The 21,421-nt window shown below is 42.4% G+C and overlaps 1 protein-coding gene across 7 annotated transcripts in view; it reads right to left on the minus strand.

Annotated features, from left to right (window-relative positions):
- Positions 1–21,421, minus strand: part of adgrl3.1 (adhesion G protein-coupled receptor L3.1) — a 103,793-nt gene that overhangs the window by 16,725 nt on the left and 65,647 nt on the right. For 4 of the 7 annotated variants that reach the window (XM_026359773.1, XM_026359778.1, XM_026359776.1 and 1 more), the window contains 9 exons: positions 18,424–18,843; positions 17,887–17,984; positions 16,880–17,065; positions 15,339–15,377; positions 9,701–9,884; positions 6,014–6,136; positions 5,671–5,876; positions 3,677–3,853; positions 2,486–2,695 (listed from right to left, as the gene is read on the minus strand). In XM_026359773.1, the coding sequence (XP_026215558.1) occupies positions 2,486–2,695; positions 3,677–3,853; positions 5,671–5,876; positions 6,014–6,136; positions 9,701–9,884; positions 15,339–15,377; positions 16,880–17,065; positions 17,887–17,984; positions 18,424–18,843 (1,643 nt within the window). The remainder of the gene's footprint in view (positions 1–2,485; positions 2,696–3,676; positions 3,854–5,670; positions 5,877–6,013; positions 6,137–9,700; positions 9,885–15,338; positions 15,378–16,879; positions 17,066–17,886; positions 17,985–18,423; positions 18,844–21,421) is intronic. The other 3 variants (XM_026359779.1, XM_026359775.1, XM_026359774.1) reach the window with 2 other exon arrangements.

Genomic DNA, 21,421 nt, shown 5'->3' on the forward strand with positions numbered 1-21,421 from the left:
ACACACAGGTAAAAATGTAGCTGCCTATGCGACGTCGTTTAGTTTTCCTGCTGGAATTACTGGCTTAACTGGCTGCGAACTAAGTGATGCTGAAGATGTTAATGGAGGTCACAAATAGTCACGAGTAATTAACAGGAGAATGGCACGCACAAATACAGCAGCGCGCATACATAGCAAAGAAACACGATCACGCTCACAAACACACACACACACACACACACACACACAAGGCCAAGATAAATACACCAGGCCCAATGTCAAAACACGCTACATCAAATCTGCTTTGTGTCTTCATTTGCAACGAGGAGGCTTTCTCATCGAACGCTCAGCAGGATGCAAAGGTCTCGGGCCGCTCTAAAAGGCTTCATGAATACAGTTAAGCAGATAAAGGATACTGCCCTGAGCGCTTCCTTGCCCAAAGACATAGTGATTCAAACAAGTCACACATGAAAAAAAAACAACCTGTGAAGCACTAAGACATATCTAAAGTTGCATTGTCAACATACTGTACTTCATACAAGTCTTTTTTATGTTGATGATATTCAGGTGACCTTGCCCAAAGGAATTAAAAAACAAAGTCTCATCTTAGAACCTGTCCCAGAAGATTTTGTGTAAATGCTTTGCACCCAAGAGGGGTTTAAAGTCCTAATCCACCATTGGCATATTGAATGCAGACCATATGGATTACACATCATGGGATGTGACTGGAATGCAGACCACGTGGACCCTGGTGCCTGAGCCAAAACTGTACTGCACTGTACGTCAAGGGGAACTGGTTGATTTGTGCATATGCAAAAGTTGCTTCCTACGGAGCAGTTTGATCTTTTCAAACAACCCTCCACACTCTCAGGGGCCGGGCAATATGCTATCTACAGTATAAAAACCCCCCTAACTGTTTAACTAGTTAATTGGCTAACATGGAAATACCTATCAGGCTTTTATGTAATGAGCTAGGTTTTTCATTGCAGAGGTCTGGCAGGTATTTTCTTTTTTTTTATTCATTCACAATAGCTTTGGTTTTTGTTATTGTTCTTTGTCTTTGGCTCGGTTATGAGCCGTAAAAGCTCTGCACACTTCCCCCGTGAGGAGTAGAGGCCATGCATCATTAATTGTAATAGAAAACCCTGATCTGGTAATGTTTGGGCAGTGGGAGTGGAAAACAGAAAGTGACCAATTAAGCTGTAAACAGTGACGTTACAGTAGGTTCTGTGCGCATAGATTACTCTACTCCTCCTTTAACATTGCATCTTGAGACTGACACGGTGCCTTGAAAGGTTTTGTACACCTGCCTGTATTTATACATGTACGTTAACTCTACAGTGATGAATGTGAACACTCATATCTTGTGTGACAGGGTCTGGCAGGGCTCTCATACAAATAGTGAAATGCAGGTTGAACCCATATTCACACAGACCTCCTTCATATTGGGCTTGTTTATGAAAGCTTTATTACTTTACAAACATCCTCCTCACAACCACTAGGATCCCCTGCAAGCCTGAGGGGTAATGACTAACAAATGCAACTGAGGACTGAAGCCCAGCATAATATCAGATAAGATAATCGGTTAAGCTTTAACACATTATCCAGCCTGTAAGCAGGTGAATGTAATGTGCATTTTACAAGGTGAATAATTGCGTTTGCAACTGGGACTGGACTAAAGAACCAAATTAGTTCTCTATATATAGCCGAAAACTGTAATACACTTAATGTGAGGAACTGTCTAGTGACCCAACCTCTCCATATACTGTATTAATTATGTCATGGAAAACTAAGCACGTACAGTAAAAACAATGCCAGGAAACTTTTCCCCCTGTTTTCCTTTTGCTATTTGTGAGAATATAGTTGTATAATCCAAGCTGGTCTGGTTTGAATACACAGAAGATTTGTTAAACTACCGCCCAGGGAAATTCTGCTTCTGATTTATTCTGGAAATGCTGCATGAACCAGTTCAGCTTTTTCTTATTCACGTAACTGAAGTGTGGTTCACTGACAGCAAGTTAGCAAAAAGCTAACAATTTGCTCTCCACAACAATCCAGTGTCATCAGCGGTGTTAGTGGTTAGCTATGCCAAGCCTGTGCCAGCACAGCATTTATAAAAAGGCACAGTTTGAAATGTACCATGTGAGCAAAATACACCAATCAGCCGCAACATTAACACCATCTGGGGGAATTAATAATGTTTTGTTGGACAGAGATCAGAATGGGAAAAAAAAAGTTATGCTGACCATGATCGACAGGTGTCAGAACACATGGCGCATCACTGACCTCTGTGTATGCGGCTGTGCTCATGCTGACCTGTCCGCCACGACATTAAAACCACCAGATGGTGTTAATGTTGCGGCTTATCAGTGTGTTTGCTTGATCTATTCCATCTACTCTAATAATGATGGGCTTGTCAAAATAAATATAATATAGTCAAGAGACGGTGCACGAAGATATTGTATCACACAAGCACATACACAAACAAAAGCCCCGCCCTTCTTACCGGCTGATCGGCCCTGTTGATCCCAACCAGGAACAGTGACTCAGCGATGAAGAGGCTGATGCAAAGGTTCTTGTGGATGGTGTTGCGGTCGCTCTGCAGCCCGCGGAAGAAGCAAAAGGTGAAGATGCAGATAAGCAGGCAAACCAGCGACAACAGGATCCCCACCCATGTGATGACATCCAGGAGCAGATCATGCATGCTGCCTGCTTTCTGTGTGAGGAGTGCGAGAAAAGAGAGAGGCGAGCGTGAGTGGGTTATTTACATTCAGAGTTAATTATAGCTACTATATTTAACTCCTGCGTGTGTAGCCTCGGTTTACTGAGCGTTTATATGAGTCAAATTGTTGTAACTTGAAACATACTGAACATATAGTATACAGAGACAGACATCCCCCTCCCCTGCCTGATGTGAGTCTGGCCGTGTGTCGCTGTGCGTTCAGGGCCACAGTGTTATGCTGTGTTGCACAGGTGTGCTGGCTCTATCCATCAGTGTCCCGCAACCTGGCAGGGAGAGCAATGCTCAACATAGCACCGCTGTGATGGATCTACTGCTCAAGCCCCTCACACTGTGTTCACACAGGGCTGCCAAGCTAGCTCTGACCATGACCCCTTTAGAAGTAACACACATCCTCCGGCCCAGAGGGAGAGACTGGGTGTCACACCATATCTGGAGTTACAAGAGCCAATTCATGGAAGGGGACTTAACATAACAAAAGACGGAGACAAAAAGTACTTATCCCACACACGGCAGCACAATAAGGTTTTTATTCGCTACCCACTGTGGCTCATAGATATCAAAATAAATGCTTTCAGTTGCTGATCAATCAAACAGCGTTCTTTAAATAAAATAGGACAGCAGCTTTTGTCTCTGATGGAACTTGGTAAATTAAAACGTGTCTGTTTTCGTAATCCAGGACTTTAGAAGCCGAACGAAATGCATATTTTTCTGTCTACCCTACAGTGTGTCATCATCTGGCTTGACGAATCCATTGTAAAAATGACTCCTGCCAAGGCTGATTATTGAAGACTCCGGAGAGTTATGATCTATTTTCCAGATGTTGTGGTTATCTTCTCTTTCTTCTTTCCCCCCCTTTTTCCAGAATCTGCTGACCAGCTTTGCCAGGAACTCCTAATCAAATGATGAACAAGTGACCCTTTGATATTGCCCACCCCCCCCAGAATAAACGCCTACCTTTACCTCCACGTGGGCCATGAGAACTGCAAAGCTGGTGAGGTGTGTGCATGAGCAGCTGGTGTGTGTGCGATTGGTGGCCAGCAGACGACAGTCCTGCGTAGACCAGAATCCCGTCATGGTGCGCTTGGAGTAGCTCCAGAACGAACAGTTGGGATTGAAGTTCTCTTCCGAATGCTAGGGGCAAGAAAGGAGGAGGAGGATGAGAGAGAGATCGTAAAAGAAGAAATTGAGAGAGAGGGTATAAAAAGGCAGACGGGTGGAGGGGTGCAGGAAGGCAGAGAACAGATACTTGGTCATGGGGAGGTGGGAGGTAGAGATGCAGAGTGGTGGAAAGCCAAAAGAAGTGAGAAAAATGGTGGGAGGAATTGATGGAGAAAGGACGGAGAGGAAGAAACACAGAGAGGGAGGAAAACACACAAAAACACCAAACAGAAGGGACAGAATGAGAGAGCGCAGCAACAAACAAACATGGAGCCATGGCAGGAGGTGGCAGCGCTGTGTCCATGCTTATTGTGTGAGATTCGGGAGTGTAGGAGCTGCTCGTGTTGTGTAAACTGATGAAGCTCTGTGTGTGTGTGTTGTGTTAGCGAAGTAATTCTCAAAATGAGCAAAGCGAAGCCGCGAGGATTTTTTTTTGCGCTGCCAACAAGCTGGATTACCAACTGGATCAGTATTAGCACAATTAATAGCAAACTCAGTATAGACAATTACAAGCATTGTTGTAAATCAGAGCTGTTTTTTTACGCCACCTGGGGTGAGTCAAAGACCAGAGAGACAGGTTACGTCTTGTCAGCGTGTGGTCAGAAGTCATTCAAAACTCTTTGCAGCGATTATAGCTGCTTGGCCGTTCCTGCCACTGGCTTTTTTTTTTTTTTTTTCTCACCACAAAATGTGAAATTTGAACTTTTCTGCTTTCAAATTGGATACCAAGTGTTTAGATAGTCTAGTCTCTCAGCAGCCGAGTCTTGGTTTACACTATTTATTTTATCTCAGGGTAGTATGCCTAGTTATTGTCCCAGTCAGTTGACGGGCAGATCCTGAGCTGTCAACACGAGTAGGGGCTGACTGGAACTTTGTCATACATAAAACTGTATTTATTGTCCCATTTTTACATAAAGTGGCATGTGCACCAGACATTTCTATATAAATATAAATATAAGTTTTTATATACTGTATAATGTGATTTGTTTTAGGGTCTGAAGAAGTTTGTGCTGGATATCGAGTCAGTTGTGTTCCAGACTTTTTATGATTGTTCCCTGCCTACAAAAATCCTTTTATTACTTAACTCTGGCTTATATTCAAGTTCCAAGTCAACAGCTCTCGTTATTAGCACTTACAACTGCCATTTGATGATAAGGCAGACACTCTATATTTTTGAAATTGCCAAATCCCTTGAAGAGCATGAGGTCTTCATGGGATTTCCCAAGATGGGAAAGACCAGATGGAAAGACCACAAGCGACAGCAAGTTGGGATTTTGGTTATGCTCCATCTTCTCTAACCCTGCTTGTGGCACCCAGCAAGTTTATTTTATACCTTAAAACAGCTGGGTACTGGTTTCTTTTATTTACTTGTTATCTTTAAACACTACTCAGACTCCAGTGCATTAGTTCAGGATTGTTTTTCAGCTGTGAATTTATGCATATTTTCTGCATTAGTAAGTATTTATTCCAACTGGATAGTGTTTGTAAGACTAACTTATTAAAAATGACTCAAATACTCATATTTATGTGACCCTTCGATGTGGATTCAATATTTTTAACACCAATGGGGCTCTATGATTCAGAGGAGTTAATATTAAAAATAAGATATCAACTTCAAATTTGAACTTTGGGGATACAGACAATTCTAAAATTAAATAATAGTTGTTGACAAAAGAAAAACAGACACTATCTCTAGCCTCATGCTAACCCTGTTTTTTCAAAGTCATTACCTATTAAGGTTGTTTCTTATTGATCACAAAAAACAAATCTTCTCTTCACACTTCACTTACCTGGAGGTGTTTGACAGTGAAGACCACGGGCTCAGACAGGTAAACCTTATTGCTCTCCTTGTTAATGGATGCTGTGATGACTGGGGAGTTGACAATAACAGAGTAATTAGGGTAGACTGCCTCGCTGCTCAGTCTGACGCTGGCGTTTTCTGTGGACAGGTAGGCACCCAAGTTCCTGTACAGGACAAAGGCCATCCGGATCTCACCTGTAAGACAACGCACAGAAACATGAAGGAGGTGCACATGATAATTGTTGACTTAAACCATGATTACAGAGAAACACAGTGAGAGAAGAGGAGGAGGAATACATGAGAGAGTGAGAAGAAGAGAATTTCTCTTATACCGTTTCTGCCATGCTGTTTGAGAGTGCTAGCTGACAGCTGGATGGAGTTTCCATGTAGTTCTGACTGAGGGAATGTCAGATCTGCAAGGTTCCCATCCGTGCTGAGCCTGGCCACTTCCAGCTCTGAAACACAAACACACACGCAGACACACACACACACACACACACACACACACAACACATTGCATCAGGTTTGTTTTGCAGCCTCTTGTAATAACCACCGTGAAGCACTTAGTTTTCTCACTAAGTGCTTCACGGCACAACAGAAGCATGAATCCTGAAGCAGTTTTCTAGCTTCTCCTAAACAAAGAAAATGAAAAAGCTGACGTGCATCAAAGTGAAATAACTTGGAGTTTATACTAAAAAAGGAAACAATGTCTCCAGGCAACTGGTCCAACACATCAAGGTAGGTAATTCAGCCTCTCTCGTTTCGTGAGAATCTTATTTCACCATCCAGGTTCGTTAGTACATTCCTGATTGCGGCTGTGTAATGTATTAGATAAAGTTTCTAATTAAGGACTAATTATACCTTTGGTGTATCGTTATCTTGTGCGTCTGAGTGATTTGGTGATTTAGACACTGCTTTCATGGTAAAAACAGCTCTCTGATCAAATAAACAACACAAGGACATGCTCAAATGAAAATGAGAGTGGAAGAGGAGGTGGAGCGGGAGAAGAGGAAGCTGGGGAGGTCAGGGAGAAAGTGCTGGGAAGAGGTGAAAAAGAAACAGACTAGTGGGTGAGAGGTGGGAAATGGAAAGAGGCATTATGAGGAGAGGACTCAAGCAGAAAAAAGGCTATGTTCTCTCCCGAAGTACAAAAGATAAGGCACAAAGGCAAGAGACACTATGGCGTGGCAGAGAGGAGATGGAAGAAGAGTGAAGTAGGCGAACAGCGCACAGACACTGATATGCAAATACTGGCAGACAGAAAAGAGAAACACTGGTTAAGTGTCCCTCATTTGCACATGAGCCAAACTAAACATTTCGAGCTATGTGCACTCCGCGCTTTAACACACCGACCCACCCGGACGCATGCACACACGTGCACACACGCATCCACACCCACACGTCGCAGCGGGATATCAAAACACGCTGAGTCTAATCTAATTAAAGCATCCTTGTCATGACAATCCTCCTCCTAAGGAACACAATTGTTCATTATCGTTATCACACACGCACACTGTTACCGCTGTGTTATCCCTTCAAATCACTGTTTTGGTTCTAATAATAACACTATTTATTCATGTGCTTAATACAGTGCCACGTAGTCACATGGAATCTAACACAATAATATCACCTTCCGTAGCTGCAGTGGCTCCTTTTTAAATGCACCGTTCGAGTGATTTATTAGCATTACTCACTCCTCTCTGAAACATCTGTAAAAGGAGGAGAGTGGGGAGGTAGTACGAATGGAAGAAGAAAAAGAAACAGATGAGAGATGGTATCGGGGCCAGTTGTGAATAAAGAGGAGGGATAATCACGGCAGAATCTGCCCACTGGATTAGCTGGGAGGGAAGATTAACAGCAACAAAAAGAAGAAGAACGCGGAGACTAAGTTCGCCACAAAGAAGATGAATTTCTGTTTCGAGTTCTTCAGGGATGTGGTAGCCTACATGTCGATGAGTGTTTATGTAACCGTATTTATGTGGTGCGTTCAGAGGGATGAAAATTGGAGGAGATACAAGTCTTAAATTATGTAAGGTGAAATTGTGTAGGATGGCAGTCGTTGAGAATGAAGCGTTTTACTTATACACAAGCAAAAACATCATATTGTGGAAGCTGTCTGTACTGTCTGTTTTTGAAAGGGGGGGGAAAATGGTGCAACGTTATCACTAAGTCATAACTTAAAGTAAATAGTGATTTGTTATTGATTTCATTGCTCAGTGATGTGAAAGTGAGCAACAAAAACCCTCCAAGCGCCATCGGAGATTCGACCATTACTATCAACCTCAAGGCTCCTCTCTTCTCCTCTACGTGATTTTTCATGTCTAACTGAGTAACATAAGATCCTACTAATGGGCGAATGATATGCTGGCAACTCTGAAATATCAATTCAAAAGGGGAGTAAATAGAAGCATCATCAAAGGGAACATAACCGTGTGCAAGTCAATGGCCGAGGAACAGATGAAACGATGGCTCATAGATATATCATCAACTAGAGGCGTGAAAAGTAAAGACGGCTTTTGCTCTCGAGTACTTCTGCCTCATTCCTTGGCCCAGTGATGAGAGGATCAGAAAGAGAAGATGAGAGGAGATGATGGAGGGAGAAGAAAGTGATGTGCACCACGCCATCATAACGAGCTTTGTTCTGCTTTGTCAATTCTGCCTACAAGTGGAGGGAAAAAAAAAAAAAGGAAAAATACATAAATAAAAAATATTGTCTCTGGCAAACAATTCAGTTTGAAGAATCCTCAAGGCCGTCCTTTTTCTTGTATTTTGTTAGATGAGGATGGGTCTCTTTGGGTTTGACCTTTCCAAATCTCTCTTACAACATCTTGGATTTCTTCATCATGACCTCTTCGACAGATTTATGCGCCTGATCTACATAATAGACCGAGCTAGATGCAAACTCTGTAGTCTATTCTGCACGCTGTAAAGCGAATGCGACCAAAATGCTCAATGTTTGCACAAATATTTGATTATCTCTGGCAACTGTCTATGTTTCTAGACTTCAGGAGCCCGGGAGGTTTTGCAGGGAGAGATTTTTGTTAATTATTGTGCACTAGCTGTAATTGTTGTTTCTCATATCATTAATATGTGCACCCAGTCTCTTAAATAATAGCTTTGAGAATCGGAAAAGCAGCATCTACAGTAAGTTAGCAAGTAAGGAAGCATTGCTAGTCCAGTTGTAAGCGTTTGCTACACAGATTCCCTCATATTACTATATACTACTTAAAGCACAACACACACAAACCTGCAAACAAGTCAATATTTATGGTTTTCACATTCATTTTACTTGTTCCCCTTGCACAATAATAACCACTTTATCATGCTATTAGACAACTGTTCTGATTTACATGATGCATTTTTTGTTTCTGTTCACCCTGCGACTCAGCTTAATGTGCACAAACTCTTGCATATGTTTCTCTCACTACCCTCTAAGCAATGAAACAACTGCATTATTCTGCCCCACTTCCATTCATATCCACTCATGTCCATTCACATGTACTATATGAGTGTGTGTGTGTGTGTGTGTGTGTGTAATTGCACACATGAAAGATGATGTTATTTTCTGAGGCACAGTGAAGATAAATAGTATAGCCTTCTCTGTTCATTCTCATTTGAATTATAAAATATGGATCTGAGGCAGTGGGTTCACTAATGTCTGCTGTCACTGTTGCCTCTTACTATGATATTACATCACGTTCTTAGATCTTTAGCAGCCTTTGCTGGTGTTTTAGGATCAGTTGAAAAAAAATTATGTGAAATTTAGGAAATCTAAGAGCCACCTTAAAGTGATAAAAGGACACATTTTAGAAACATTCCTTCTAATACTAACGTACTAATTTTTCTTGTTCCAGCTGCGTGTCTAGTCCAAACACAGCCTCCAACATTTGGCCACGGCGCTGATCCACTGGAGTGAACAGAGGTTAAGTGCCTTGCTCAAGGGCATCTCAACAAGTTCCTTGACAGTTGCAGAGCCTAACCGAGTTGGAGGAGGGAAAGGAACGGAAAAATGTACTCACGGATGTTGTCAGTGGTCTCCTGCACAGTGTCAGTCTTGAGGAGGTTGTCAGCCAACATAAAAGCCCCAGTCTCCACAGTGTCGAGGAGCAGCGTTGCCGAGTGCAGCTTCTCGCTGGTGGGCAGCTCTCCCCACGCTGCCTCAGCTCGTGGCTGCAGCAAATTATTCACCGTCTCCACCATTGCCTGGGGCAGCAGCACAAACACGGGAGGTCACATGGAGGTAGCCAATGCCAACGTCTTTATCACTTCAGTCAATGACACTAATGTGAGAATGAATGCAAATACATTCACAGTACAAATTGTTACGCCATAGCCACTGAGGGCAGCGGTCTATGGGATGCAAGAACCAGAATGCAATGGATTTTCATTTACAGTGTTGATAAATCATGACAAGAACTGTTAGCGATGCAAATGGGGGCATTCCCATGCAGACATAACATAGGCAAAGACACAAAATCTATCAAATAAAAAGTTCATTTTCAAAGTCATATTCACACTTTGAGTGTATCACACTGTTTATTACATGTTTTTTTTTTTTTTTTCAAAATTGTCTTTAGAAAAGGTTGTCGTGCTAAAAAATACATCACAGATGTTCTGAAAATCAAGCTAAGCTAATTAGCTGATTGCAATCACCATGTGTCTACACCCCCAAACCTGATTCCGTTTTTTTTTTTTTTTTTTTTAGTTGTTGTTTTTTTTTTAAAAAGCACCAGTCTTATCTTCAAGTTGGAAAACTTGTGCTTGAGGGTCTGAGAAGAAATTATAGTTTTATCAGATAATGTCTGCTGGGTCACTTCCAGCTGAGCGGAATAGTTTAAAAGTCCAAAAATATTACCAAAGTAAAGCGAGAAGAGTTGGCTCACACGGATGAAACAACACTTGTTTTGTCTCCAGCTCGCCTTCCTTTATGCTCTTAAGAAATAACCTCCTTATTTTCAGACACGAACGCCACACGTGTGGACTCGCACATTTCGCGAAAACCCTCGGAGAGATGGAGAAACAGAGAGAAAAGAGGGCCAGTGGAGAGGGGGAGAGCCATGGGAGAGCGATAAAACAGTCCAGTGAGTCCATGGTGACAGGCGTCCACTGGGAACAAGGAAGGCGGAAAAGCGACTACAGGTGCTATCAAACATACATCTCACACTCCCCGTCTGTCTCTTTACTTTCTCTCTCTCTCTCTCTGTGTAAACCAGCCATTCTGCAAAAAGCACTCCCATACCTCACTTATTTCTTTATTTTTTTTGCTCTTTCAGTGCTTCTCTCTCTTGAGAAGGGGTAGATGGGAAAGTGGAAAAAAGGCAACACAGGTGCCATTATACAAGCAAAAAGGGGGGGGGGGGGGGCTCCATTTGGGAATTGCAAGGGCAGGGAGGAAGAGTGAGAGACATCGGTTTATTGGAATTCACACATCAACCATTTGACTTCCTCCCTGACCCTTTTGCTCCCTTTTGCTCCAGGTTTGGGGGGAGTGAGAGACCAAGAGGGAGGGCGGGAAGACATTGTTGAGAAGTTGAGAAGCAGTGTGTGTGTGTGTGTGTGTGTGTGTGTATGTGAGATGACTCATACAAGTGTTGACGGCATGTGCTACGAAACGTGAAGCTGTGTTCTGGGATTAGAATTAAGTCTACCTGTTTATTTTCTGATCTCCACATGTAGATACGGCGTATCGCACACATGGAATAGGTGCTTAGTCAACAAGCTGACATGATAATATTGTGTCCTCTTTTAGGACTCGCACGTAATTAGCTGGGCTGCACATCGGATGAATTTGGGAGGGCTACATGTAAACCAAAGCTAATTAATCCGCTGCTTCAGCAAACAACGAGAATAAGCAGGAGTGGATTTTGAAGCACGCGCGTGCGCACACACATACAGCAGCGGATCTGTCTCTCCGTCGTTTCATTGACTCTGACTGAAGAGCTTTGCTTGTCCTTTAAAGGCAAATTCCGATGATTATTCCAACCCAGCCTTCTCCTGTCATCTCTATTGATTATGATAAAACGGCGCTGTCTGAAGTAATGAAGGTGAGATTTGGCAACAGAACGAGTCAAATGGGACGAAGAAACGTAAGTGGCCAGATGATCAGGCAGGTTGGAAGCTGCAGGATATATATTTTTTTCTGTTATGTTTTGGACTATTGGTTGGATAAAACAATTTGGTCTTTTAAAAAATGTAATGAGCATTTCGACACAACTGGTAGGGAGTTGGTGATAACACAAGTGGTGTTCATCTTATGTTCAGACTGTGTCCGCTGCATCACTGTGGGTCAAAAGGTTATTAGGTCTGTTTCGAGACAAGCACCAGGTTTGTATTATCATTAAATAGCAATCGCACTTCCCATTAGGTATCTTGTTTCAATGACGCTCCAATCATGCACATCAGTGTTTCTTTTATTATCGTGGCATGCTGTGACCAGAACAGCCACCATGTCCTGCCTTGCTGACATATTTTCCAGTAACACCCCTTGTCAGGGATCCATCAGAATCCACTAGCATTTACATTACAATAGAGCAAGTGGTTTGTGTGATTGGGTCACAATCTGTTTTGGTTGGTCATGTACACTCTTATTTAGAACTGTCCCACCCAAGATGCATTTTAAAAACAAAAGTGTAAACAGGGTCTAAGCAGGGTCTGGCTAAACTGTATGCAGTGCCACACATGCTATGGTGCACAGTGTATGGGATAGGAGGAATGTCTGCTCCAGTGTGTGTTGGCATTGAATTGTGTGTATGTGCGTCTAAGTGTGCAGCTGAGGGTGCACACAGGGGGCTGGGAGAAGCGTTGCAGTGCATCATTCTGCTCCACTTGCTGTACAGTAGCAGTCCACACAACACAGAGAGACAGAGGAGAGGATGCTCTGTTGGCACAGCAGATCCGACAGCAGTGGCACCGCTTTCCATTCAGTGGCGCTGGTGGTGCCGCTCTCAAACGCTCACTTTGATGTGTCGCAGATAACCCTCGCTTTTCTACTCTCATTAAACTTTTCATTGCTTTTTATTGAACTTTTGATTATCTTGCATTTTCAATTTCATATATATATATATATATATATATATATATATATATATATATATATATATATTTTTTTTTTTTTTTTTCACTGAAATTTAATTCTCTGGTGCTGAGATCTGTATCTGTAGAGTGGAGAGATAGGTGAGGAGAAGAAGGGGTGTGATTTCCTTGAGGTCCAGACATCTCCACATCTGAAAGTCAAAGATGGAATGTATGTTTAGCTGTGTGTGTGTGTGTGTGTGTGTGTGTGTGTGTGTGGGTGGGTGGGTGGGTGTGCCGGTAGGCTCTGGTGCTGCTGGTGACATTTTTATCCGCACAAGTATGAGGACTTGAGGGCTAAAATGGAGACAGGTTTTTTAGGGGTCTTCAAAGAGGGAAGAGACTCTGCAGAGGCAGATAAGGATGTCGTTTATGCGTGTGTGTGTGTGTGTGACTATGTATTACTATGCATTATAGCGTGCATGTGCGTGCATATGCACGCAGCATGCACACACACACACACACACACACACACATACACATTCCGGTAAATGGGGCAGAAGTGAAATGCTTAGAAGTGCTCTGGTAATCCAGCGTAAAAAGCAGCAGCAAGACAGACTCGAGCTGGGCTGCTTCTTCTACTCCCTGCTACACAGGGGGAACACGGGCTTTTGCCTAAATACATGTGCATGGATGTACAGCACCATGTATACACTCACGCGCAGCAGGACACGCTTCATGAAATGATGAAGTTATGATGGGAGTGGAAAGATTTTTTTGTTTTTTGTTTTTTTGCTTGGGTGAACTCTAAGAAAGTGCATGTTTTGAAACCGGTTTCATCAGAGAAGCAGGCTTATCTGTCAGTTGTTTTTGGAGTTTGTCTTCTCTGACAGGATGAGTTTGCAGCTAAATCAGGCTTTAAATTCACAGCATGCCATGTTCTGACCCGCCATCCATAAATAGAGGGCAAATTAGACATTGTCATTGAGCATCTCTGCCTCCTCACTGCCCCCTTTTATTGTTTTTCTCTTTCTCTCACATTCCACTTCGGTTTCTGCGACTCTCTTCTCTTTCTGTTTAATTTCTGACCCACCACCACCCCCCCCCCCCCCCTCTCTCTCTCTCTCTTATTCTATCTTGCAGACTCTACCTCCCTCCATCAATCCCCCCTACAGCATCAAAGCCTCTTCACACCACCAACTTCATCATGAATAAATTGCCAATTTAGTATACATGAAACGAGTCCCCAGTTCCCCAAACGAAGGGAGAGAGGAGGAGAGATGAAGTGTGAGAGGGAGAGAGAAAGAAAGTGAGAGAGAGAATTCAATTATTTTTTGTCTCTATTAAGAACCCAAACCTCCTGCCCACTCTCCTCACTTGGCAATTAGTGCTGTAGATAATTAACGAGGAGAGGGCAGCACCACACCACATCCCTAATCACGCACATTTCTATCTGGCAGAGTAAGGGACTGTTTGTATAATTTTGTTTCACATTACTAAGGCTAATTATATAATCGATCACTCCCAGCCCCCTGCAGTACCCAAGGTGTGTGGTGGAATGTTTTGATTTTAACCTGTAACTAGTTCTCTCAAATCACTGACTCCTCGAGATTCCCCGGATTAATCATTTTTGAAAATATATTTATATATTTGTGGCGTGCATGCGTGCATGAATGTGCATGTCAGCTCGCATATAGTCCTAAGCCATGTTCTATGATGTGACATTGCTGACTGGTGCTGACATTAAGACTTTTCAGGGGAGAGTGGAAAAAAGCCTGCATCAGGAGAAAAAGAGCTCGCCTATCAGCGCCATGTGTGTGTGTGTGTGTGTGTGTGTGTGTGTGTGTGTGTGAGGGTGGAGGTTCAGAGGGGAAAAACAGAGACTCTGCAGTTTATCTACTACACATGGATGTGGAAGGCAGGGTCCTCTGGTAGTCTGAAAAGTGGTTTTAGCTGACCCTAAACATGCCTAAATGATATTAGATTTACTGTTCACAGTGTGAGTCCACGGTGTCAACATGAACAAACATCAAGAGAAGCAGACCAACAACGACAAAAAACAAAACAAAAAAAGAAGGATTATTACTGAGCCGCAAACATAAGCTAGTATTTTTTAAGGTACTGAGGCCATGATCAAGCAGTATGCAACAGAATATCCATCATACTCTTTCTCCCTGATACAGCAACAGAGAGGACATTTCATTGAATTGAGATGGATAGCAAGTCATTTGGATCCAGGCAGCCCTGTTTACAATTCTGCAGATAGAACTGCAAAATAGATGAGCTATTATTGATATTGATCATGGCATCATATCGGTACCATTGATTCTGAATGCAAAAAAAAAAAAAAGTGAAACTGAAAACCAAAGAATGAACCCTTTGAGGAGACTAAAACTTTGTTAGCAGACGCCGGTGGATGGTTACTTTTAAATGACTGTCCTCCTCAAAGGGTTGGTATGCACATCATAAGACAACTGCTGCAGCGTATAATTAGAATTCTACATAGAGCGTTGTGATCACAGACACACACACACACACACACACAACGCTTTGAGAATTACATGCTGAGTGTGAAGAAAAAAAAAAGTAAAGCACATGGGACTATGGTGTGGCAAAATAATCAGCGATACCAGGAAACGGAAGTACCTGCGTGAAAAACCTGCACGACCTTTCTCTCTTCTGAAGCTGCAAATTTAAACAATTCAGCTGTTAGCGATGTAACACCTCTCAATCACGCACACACTAAAACACATATAGACACTCAGGCGCACAAAAGCAGTCACACCCATTCCATTAACATTGCACAAAAAGACTTAGGCGACTGAAATATATTCTTATTCCACTCACTTGCCGCCTTTATTTAATTCCTTCTCCCATAATCGTCTTTCTTGCATCTTTCTTTCTACTCTCTCTTCTCTTTTTCCTTAAGATTGTTTTCATAATTTCCTTTTTCCTTTTTATTCTCAGCATCTACTGTCGAGTAAACTGATGGCATTAATTACAATACAACTCGTGCATGATTTGTCATATTCGATTTCCAAACACAAATTTGCATAATAAGCCGGCATATTACTCAATTAGGTGCATATAATATAATATAATTGGGTCATTACTAAAATAGGGGAAAGGCTTTTCCTCTTCTGTGGAGGATTTTGTACAATTTTCCTTTAACAGGGCAGTTGGTCAACAGCAAAAAACTGATTATTTTACCCAACTACACGCTCCACATGCGTGTTTAACTGCATTCGTTGGGAGCAGAGAATGTGTCAAGTGTGCGATAGCAGGACAAAAAAGGCAGATAGGAGGAGGGTAAATAAAGGAGGCCTAGTGACTCACAGACTAAAGTTGAAAAGTGACTGTATAAGAGATGGCAGCAGCTGTCTATCTGGCTGCTAAACTCCGCCTATCACTGTTGACCTCAGCAGACACAATCAAGAAACTATCTGCCTATCAGTCAGTCAGTCAATTAGCCAGCCAAGCCAGCCAGTCAGCCATTCCCCAGTGATTTAACTCACTTTAATTGAATGCCTACATGAACAAAGTACAGAACTAAATTCTTCCCTTGTCTACTGCTGTAGTAAAACAGACCCTTTGCATACTCGGGATCGAGTTTCCATTAATGTAATACTGAAGTAAGCACTCTAGCCTGCTTGTCAACAGGATCTTCATAGCTGTAGCTCAAAGGTTGAGGTTCATTAAACAAATAGCTGTGACATAAAACATGTCCCAAGTCTGTTTTCATCTCAAGTACTGCATGTTTTAATGAGAATAACTCCCTGGGCGAGACCAGAGTTTTATTAAATTTCAGTCCTGTTCTGAAAAGAGTTGAGGAACCCTGCCAAACACTAAAAGCAGTTATCTATCACCCATAATGTTGAGCAAAACTTGTTACAAAGATCCACACACAGAAGATGATAAAATAATCTTTTCTAACCCCTGAAGAATGAGTGTAAGACAAAAACACTAACGGCTGATGCTATTCATTTTACTGTTAAGTTGAAGGAGCTCCACTATCTGTTTTCTTTCCCTCACCCCTCCATCTCTTGATTTAACTAAGAGAAAGATCATTGTCATTTACCTCGCATCCTTCCCAAAACCATTATGTTCAAGCAATTCTAACTTAATCACTCATAGTACCTCCCAACACTAAACGTGCCTCCCAGCACTATTGTTTCTTGAGTTAGTACCTTGGTAAGGCTGCGGGCAGCGCTGTCCTTGCCCCCAGGCGTGAGGTTCCTGAGCTGGACATCCAGAAGTTCGACCAGCTGGGCCATGGCACGCACTGTGGAAGGCACATCGCCAGGGCGCAGAAGCCCTTTGGTCTGCTCTGCCAGCTCCCTGGCTACAATCGCCGCTGTCTCACCCGAACGGAGCTGGGAGTCAAACGTGGCGCAGGGGCGGGTGAAAAAGTGAAAAGACAGAGAGAGAATGATAGAAGACAAGAGGTCAGATGAGGTGAGAAAGGAGAGTTTGCAGGGACGCAAAGAAAAGGACAGGGAGGAAAAAATAGTGCAGCAAAAGAAGGATGGAAAAATGACAGGACAGACGAGGAAGGACAGGGTAGGAAAGGACATGTGTAAGATGTGTATAATATAGAGAAAAATGGAAATGAGGAAGACATGAGCAAGGAGGGGATAGTGCAGCAAAATCACGAGAAAAGAAGTGCACAGGTTAGTTGAACGGGCAAGGTGAAATTTGTGTTACCTGAAGACATTCAGACTTCTTTACAAAACCAACTTGAATGATAATTCACAAGGACATTTTTGTATGACATGTTTTCAAAGCCTTTAAAAGCCTTGTTCCTATATAGATAGACACAAAGCCAGAAATTTTAACGATGGAAAATTACTAGTGTAATATATTTTCCAGAAGAAAAGTATCTTATAGAACTTAAATAAATATTATTTTCAATAAATAATCTTGAATCATAATACCTATTAGTCTGTTAGAATGATAACAGAGAGTGAACGAATGAGTAAATGCTATATATACATATACTTATACATAAAACCTTTCAGCACTGGAGCACAAGTTAGGATTAATAAATCAAGATAGATGCGTGGCCTAAATCTTTCCCTGTGGTGAATGCCTCTTCATGCATGCAGAATTGCTCAAGGATTATATCCATAACACATAACTTTACACTAGAGCTCAAAGGGAGCCACGAAGGGCCAGCGGCACCATTCAAACTCACTTTCTGCATGATGTGATTGACCCAGGGTGACGTGCAGTTGCTGAGGTCAGGGCCTTGGGGATCCCAGTAGCCCATACGGCACACGTATGTGGCCACGCCTGCGAGATAAGTAAAACAAACAGGGTAAGACAGCATTGACATTACACAGGAGACATGAAGACTCCTGGGGTGCCGGGGGTTCACTAAGCACACTGTGTGTGTATGGTGGATGTGTGAGTGTGGATGGTAGTTAACAAGGGTTGAATAATCATCTTTGTCGTGTGTGTGTGTATGTGTTGTAAGCGTTTCTGCAATTCTGGGATTTGATTTCATTAATGCTTTGGAGTGTGTAAGTTTTACTTTGATCATGTCACTGTTCATAATTTATGTTGATTTGATTTAGGAAAAAATGACTAAGAATGAAGAAAACAAGTCAGAAAGCAAATATAAAATAATAGTACATTTGTTCATATAAAAGCAAATTACACTAGAGAAACCAAGTCCCTGCCAGCTCTTCTATCCATTCTGCTTTCAACCCTCTCGTGTCTTACTCCTTACCCAGTGTCCCTACAGGGCAGGGCTGCTTGGCTGTCTGGCCTTGCTGTGTGCGGGGCCACGATATGTCGGCTGTCACCCTTGGACTGCAGAAGTCTTGTGGAGGCAGGACAGGAGCCTGTGGGATTGCTGGAGGGACCTGCACTGGTGGAGATCGTCCTCCAGCTTTCTGGTTGGTGTCCGGAATCTGATTGGTGTCAGACGATGAGCCGCTGGCAGGGACCAGCACGGGCTGGCGAATCGTGGTGGTGGTTCGGTAACGCTGGCCGGGGGAGGTGGTTAGGAGAGGCCTTGGGGTGGTGTAGTACGGAGGCGAACGAGTGGTGGTAGTGCGGCTGGTGGATGAAGAGGAGGAGCCTCCGCCACCAATTGGACCTCCTCCCCCTCCTCGGTTAGGAGGGATCATGGGAGGTGGGCGAAAGTCTGAGAAGGTGAGAAACAGAAGAGATGGTTAAAATTGACAGAAACACGTCGTAAAGATTTAAAAACTAAGAACAAACATTAAAAACACTTTGTAAAGATTTGTAGGTCCCAGCATGGTGGGAGGTTTTATGAGCTCTGAATATCAGGACAACTGTTGAAAACTTAGTCCATGATGACAAAGCGAGAACACCAGAGTTAAAAAAAAATGGATCAAGTGAAGCATCTGCACCAAACACCAAGTGCCGTGAGCAATGGCCCACAAGCATAAACAATATTACAGTGACAGATACAAGCTCATTTGCAGCCCATTTCATTTACACAGCAGTAAACAGCTTTGACAGGAAGTATCTCATGTTTATGATGTGTTTCATCCCTTGTCAGTGCAGTCATATGACAGATATTTGTGGCCTGCTTTATCTTCATCAGTTACTCTCAAGTTCCCATATTCACGTTATAATAATAGAGGCAACAACAGTTATTACAGATCAACATAAATGTGATAGATCAAGGGGTGCAATAATTGCAATAAATGCAAAATCTGCAAACAAGTCCAAGCAAGACAATTGGTTTGTCCTGCAGGCTTGTACAAGGTTAGCATCTCCTATGGGATTGATGGGATTGGTACGCAGTAGTAGTTGTTGCTGTCTAACCTGGCAGAAAAAAAAAACAAAAAAAAAACATTCTTTCAATGTCATACATGATTCATAACACCATGACATCACGAAGGCCGGAAGGCCACTTAAATTCATATGGCACACTGTTTTATTGTCAATATTTCATTGTGAAAAGGCTCAATTATTCACAATGACAGTGTTCAGAGGACAGAAATAAAGAATGAATGGATCATACGCCGAGAAGAGGGAGGAACAGAGCATGTGTTTGTGAAGTGTCACAGTGTCCTTTTTGTGAAAATAGTAATACCGGCGTGTGTCTCTGTGTCTGCTAACCTTCTGTTGCTTTCGGCTGCACGTGGTACAAATCAATACCACAGGATCGAAAGTTGAGCAGACAGAAGCGATTACTTACGGTTTTCATTCTCTTTCGCTTAAATTTTTTTTTTTATTGGTTTCAAATCGCTTTATTTTGAGCTATGTAAAAGCTATTTTCTAAAGCCACTTCTACTTATAGTAGAAAATATACACCGCCCTTCCAAAAAAAAAGTAATCACCTTGATTTAACTAAGCAAATAGGTAAGAGCCTCCCATTGGAGAATGTATTGACTGCATAATGACTATGTTTCAGCTGGCAACAAGTTATTTAACTGTAACTGATGAGTAGCTTCTCATTTCTTGAACAACCATGTCAGAAGACACATCATGTGGTCATGGAAAAGATGTTAATCTGAGACGAGGGTGAAGTGATGTACCCATCATGCCTAGTGCCTACTGTACGAGGCTGTGGGGGCAGTGCTATGATCTGGGGTTGCTGCAGTTGTTCAGGTCAGCAACGTTTTGTGCCCAAAGAACCAGTAAATATACTGAATGACCAGGTTATTCCATCAATCCCTCCCCCAATCCCTGATGGGAAGGACATATTCCAAGATGACAATGTCAGGATTCATCGGGCTCAAATTGTGAAAGAGTGGTTCAGGGAGCATGGCATCATTTTCACACATGGATTGGCCACCACAGAGTCCAGACCTGAACCCCATTGAGAATCTCTGGGATGTGCTGGAGAAGACTTTGTGCAGCGGTCCGACTCTCCCATCATCAATACGAGATCTTGGGAAAAAATTATTACAACTGGATTGAATGTTATGACATTACAGAAGCTTATCGTAACAATGCCACTGTGAATGCGTGCCATAATCAAAGCTAAAGGGGGCCCAACAAAATATTAGAGTGTTTGACTTTGGACGGGCAGTGTATTTTCAATCTGTTAATTTAATTCAGCACACACACTAAACACACATTGCTTGTAGGTTCACCGTATATTGCACAAATGAAAACAATGGAGCTTTGACTTCTTCCTCCTTTTAAAAACCCACACTCTGTGTGTTTCTCAAACAACAGAGAGACAGACACAGAGGCAATTCTCCTACATCTCAAAGCTATTTCTATCCCACTATTTCATGCTATATGTGTCACTACTGTGACACAAAAATAGATTTTATAATATCAAGTTCTGCGGGCCTAACCCAAACCTAGCAGTGAAATACTAAACAGGGCTAAAACATTTGCTAAAAAGACTGTCCGCACCATCTAGAGCAGCAACTACACTTCTTAGTTTTAGAAGTACAGTATGTGCAATTTGGCGACGTCACGCCACTTGATATCTGGGTAATGAAGTCCTTTGAGCTCCCAAAAATTCACATTTCCTGCCAGTCGGGGTAGCAGAACTGTTAAGTAAAGTCCCTGATGTTTTCAGGGAAAAAGCACACGCTGGTGCACCTAGGCTATAATATGCACTACATGCTGGTCACTGACATTGAAGGGTTTGATGTACTGTGAACTTTAAGGGTGTAATCAAAGTCATTAGCATTGATTTGAAGAGTATATCATTCTGTGAGGTCCAGTTTGTGGAGTGGCGTGCATAAAATTAGCTTCTTCTTGCACAATTTTGGTAAAAGTTATTTATT

Source organism: Anabas testudineus, chromosome 1, assembly GCF_900324465.2.
Source record: "Anabas testudineus chromosome 1, fAnaTes1.2, whole genome shotgun sequence".
Lineage (NCBI taxonomy): Eukaryota > Metazoa > Chordata > Actinopteri > Anabantiformes > Anabantidae > Anabas > Anabas testudineus.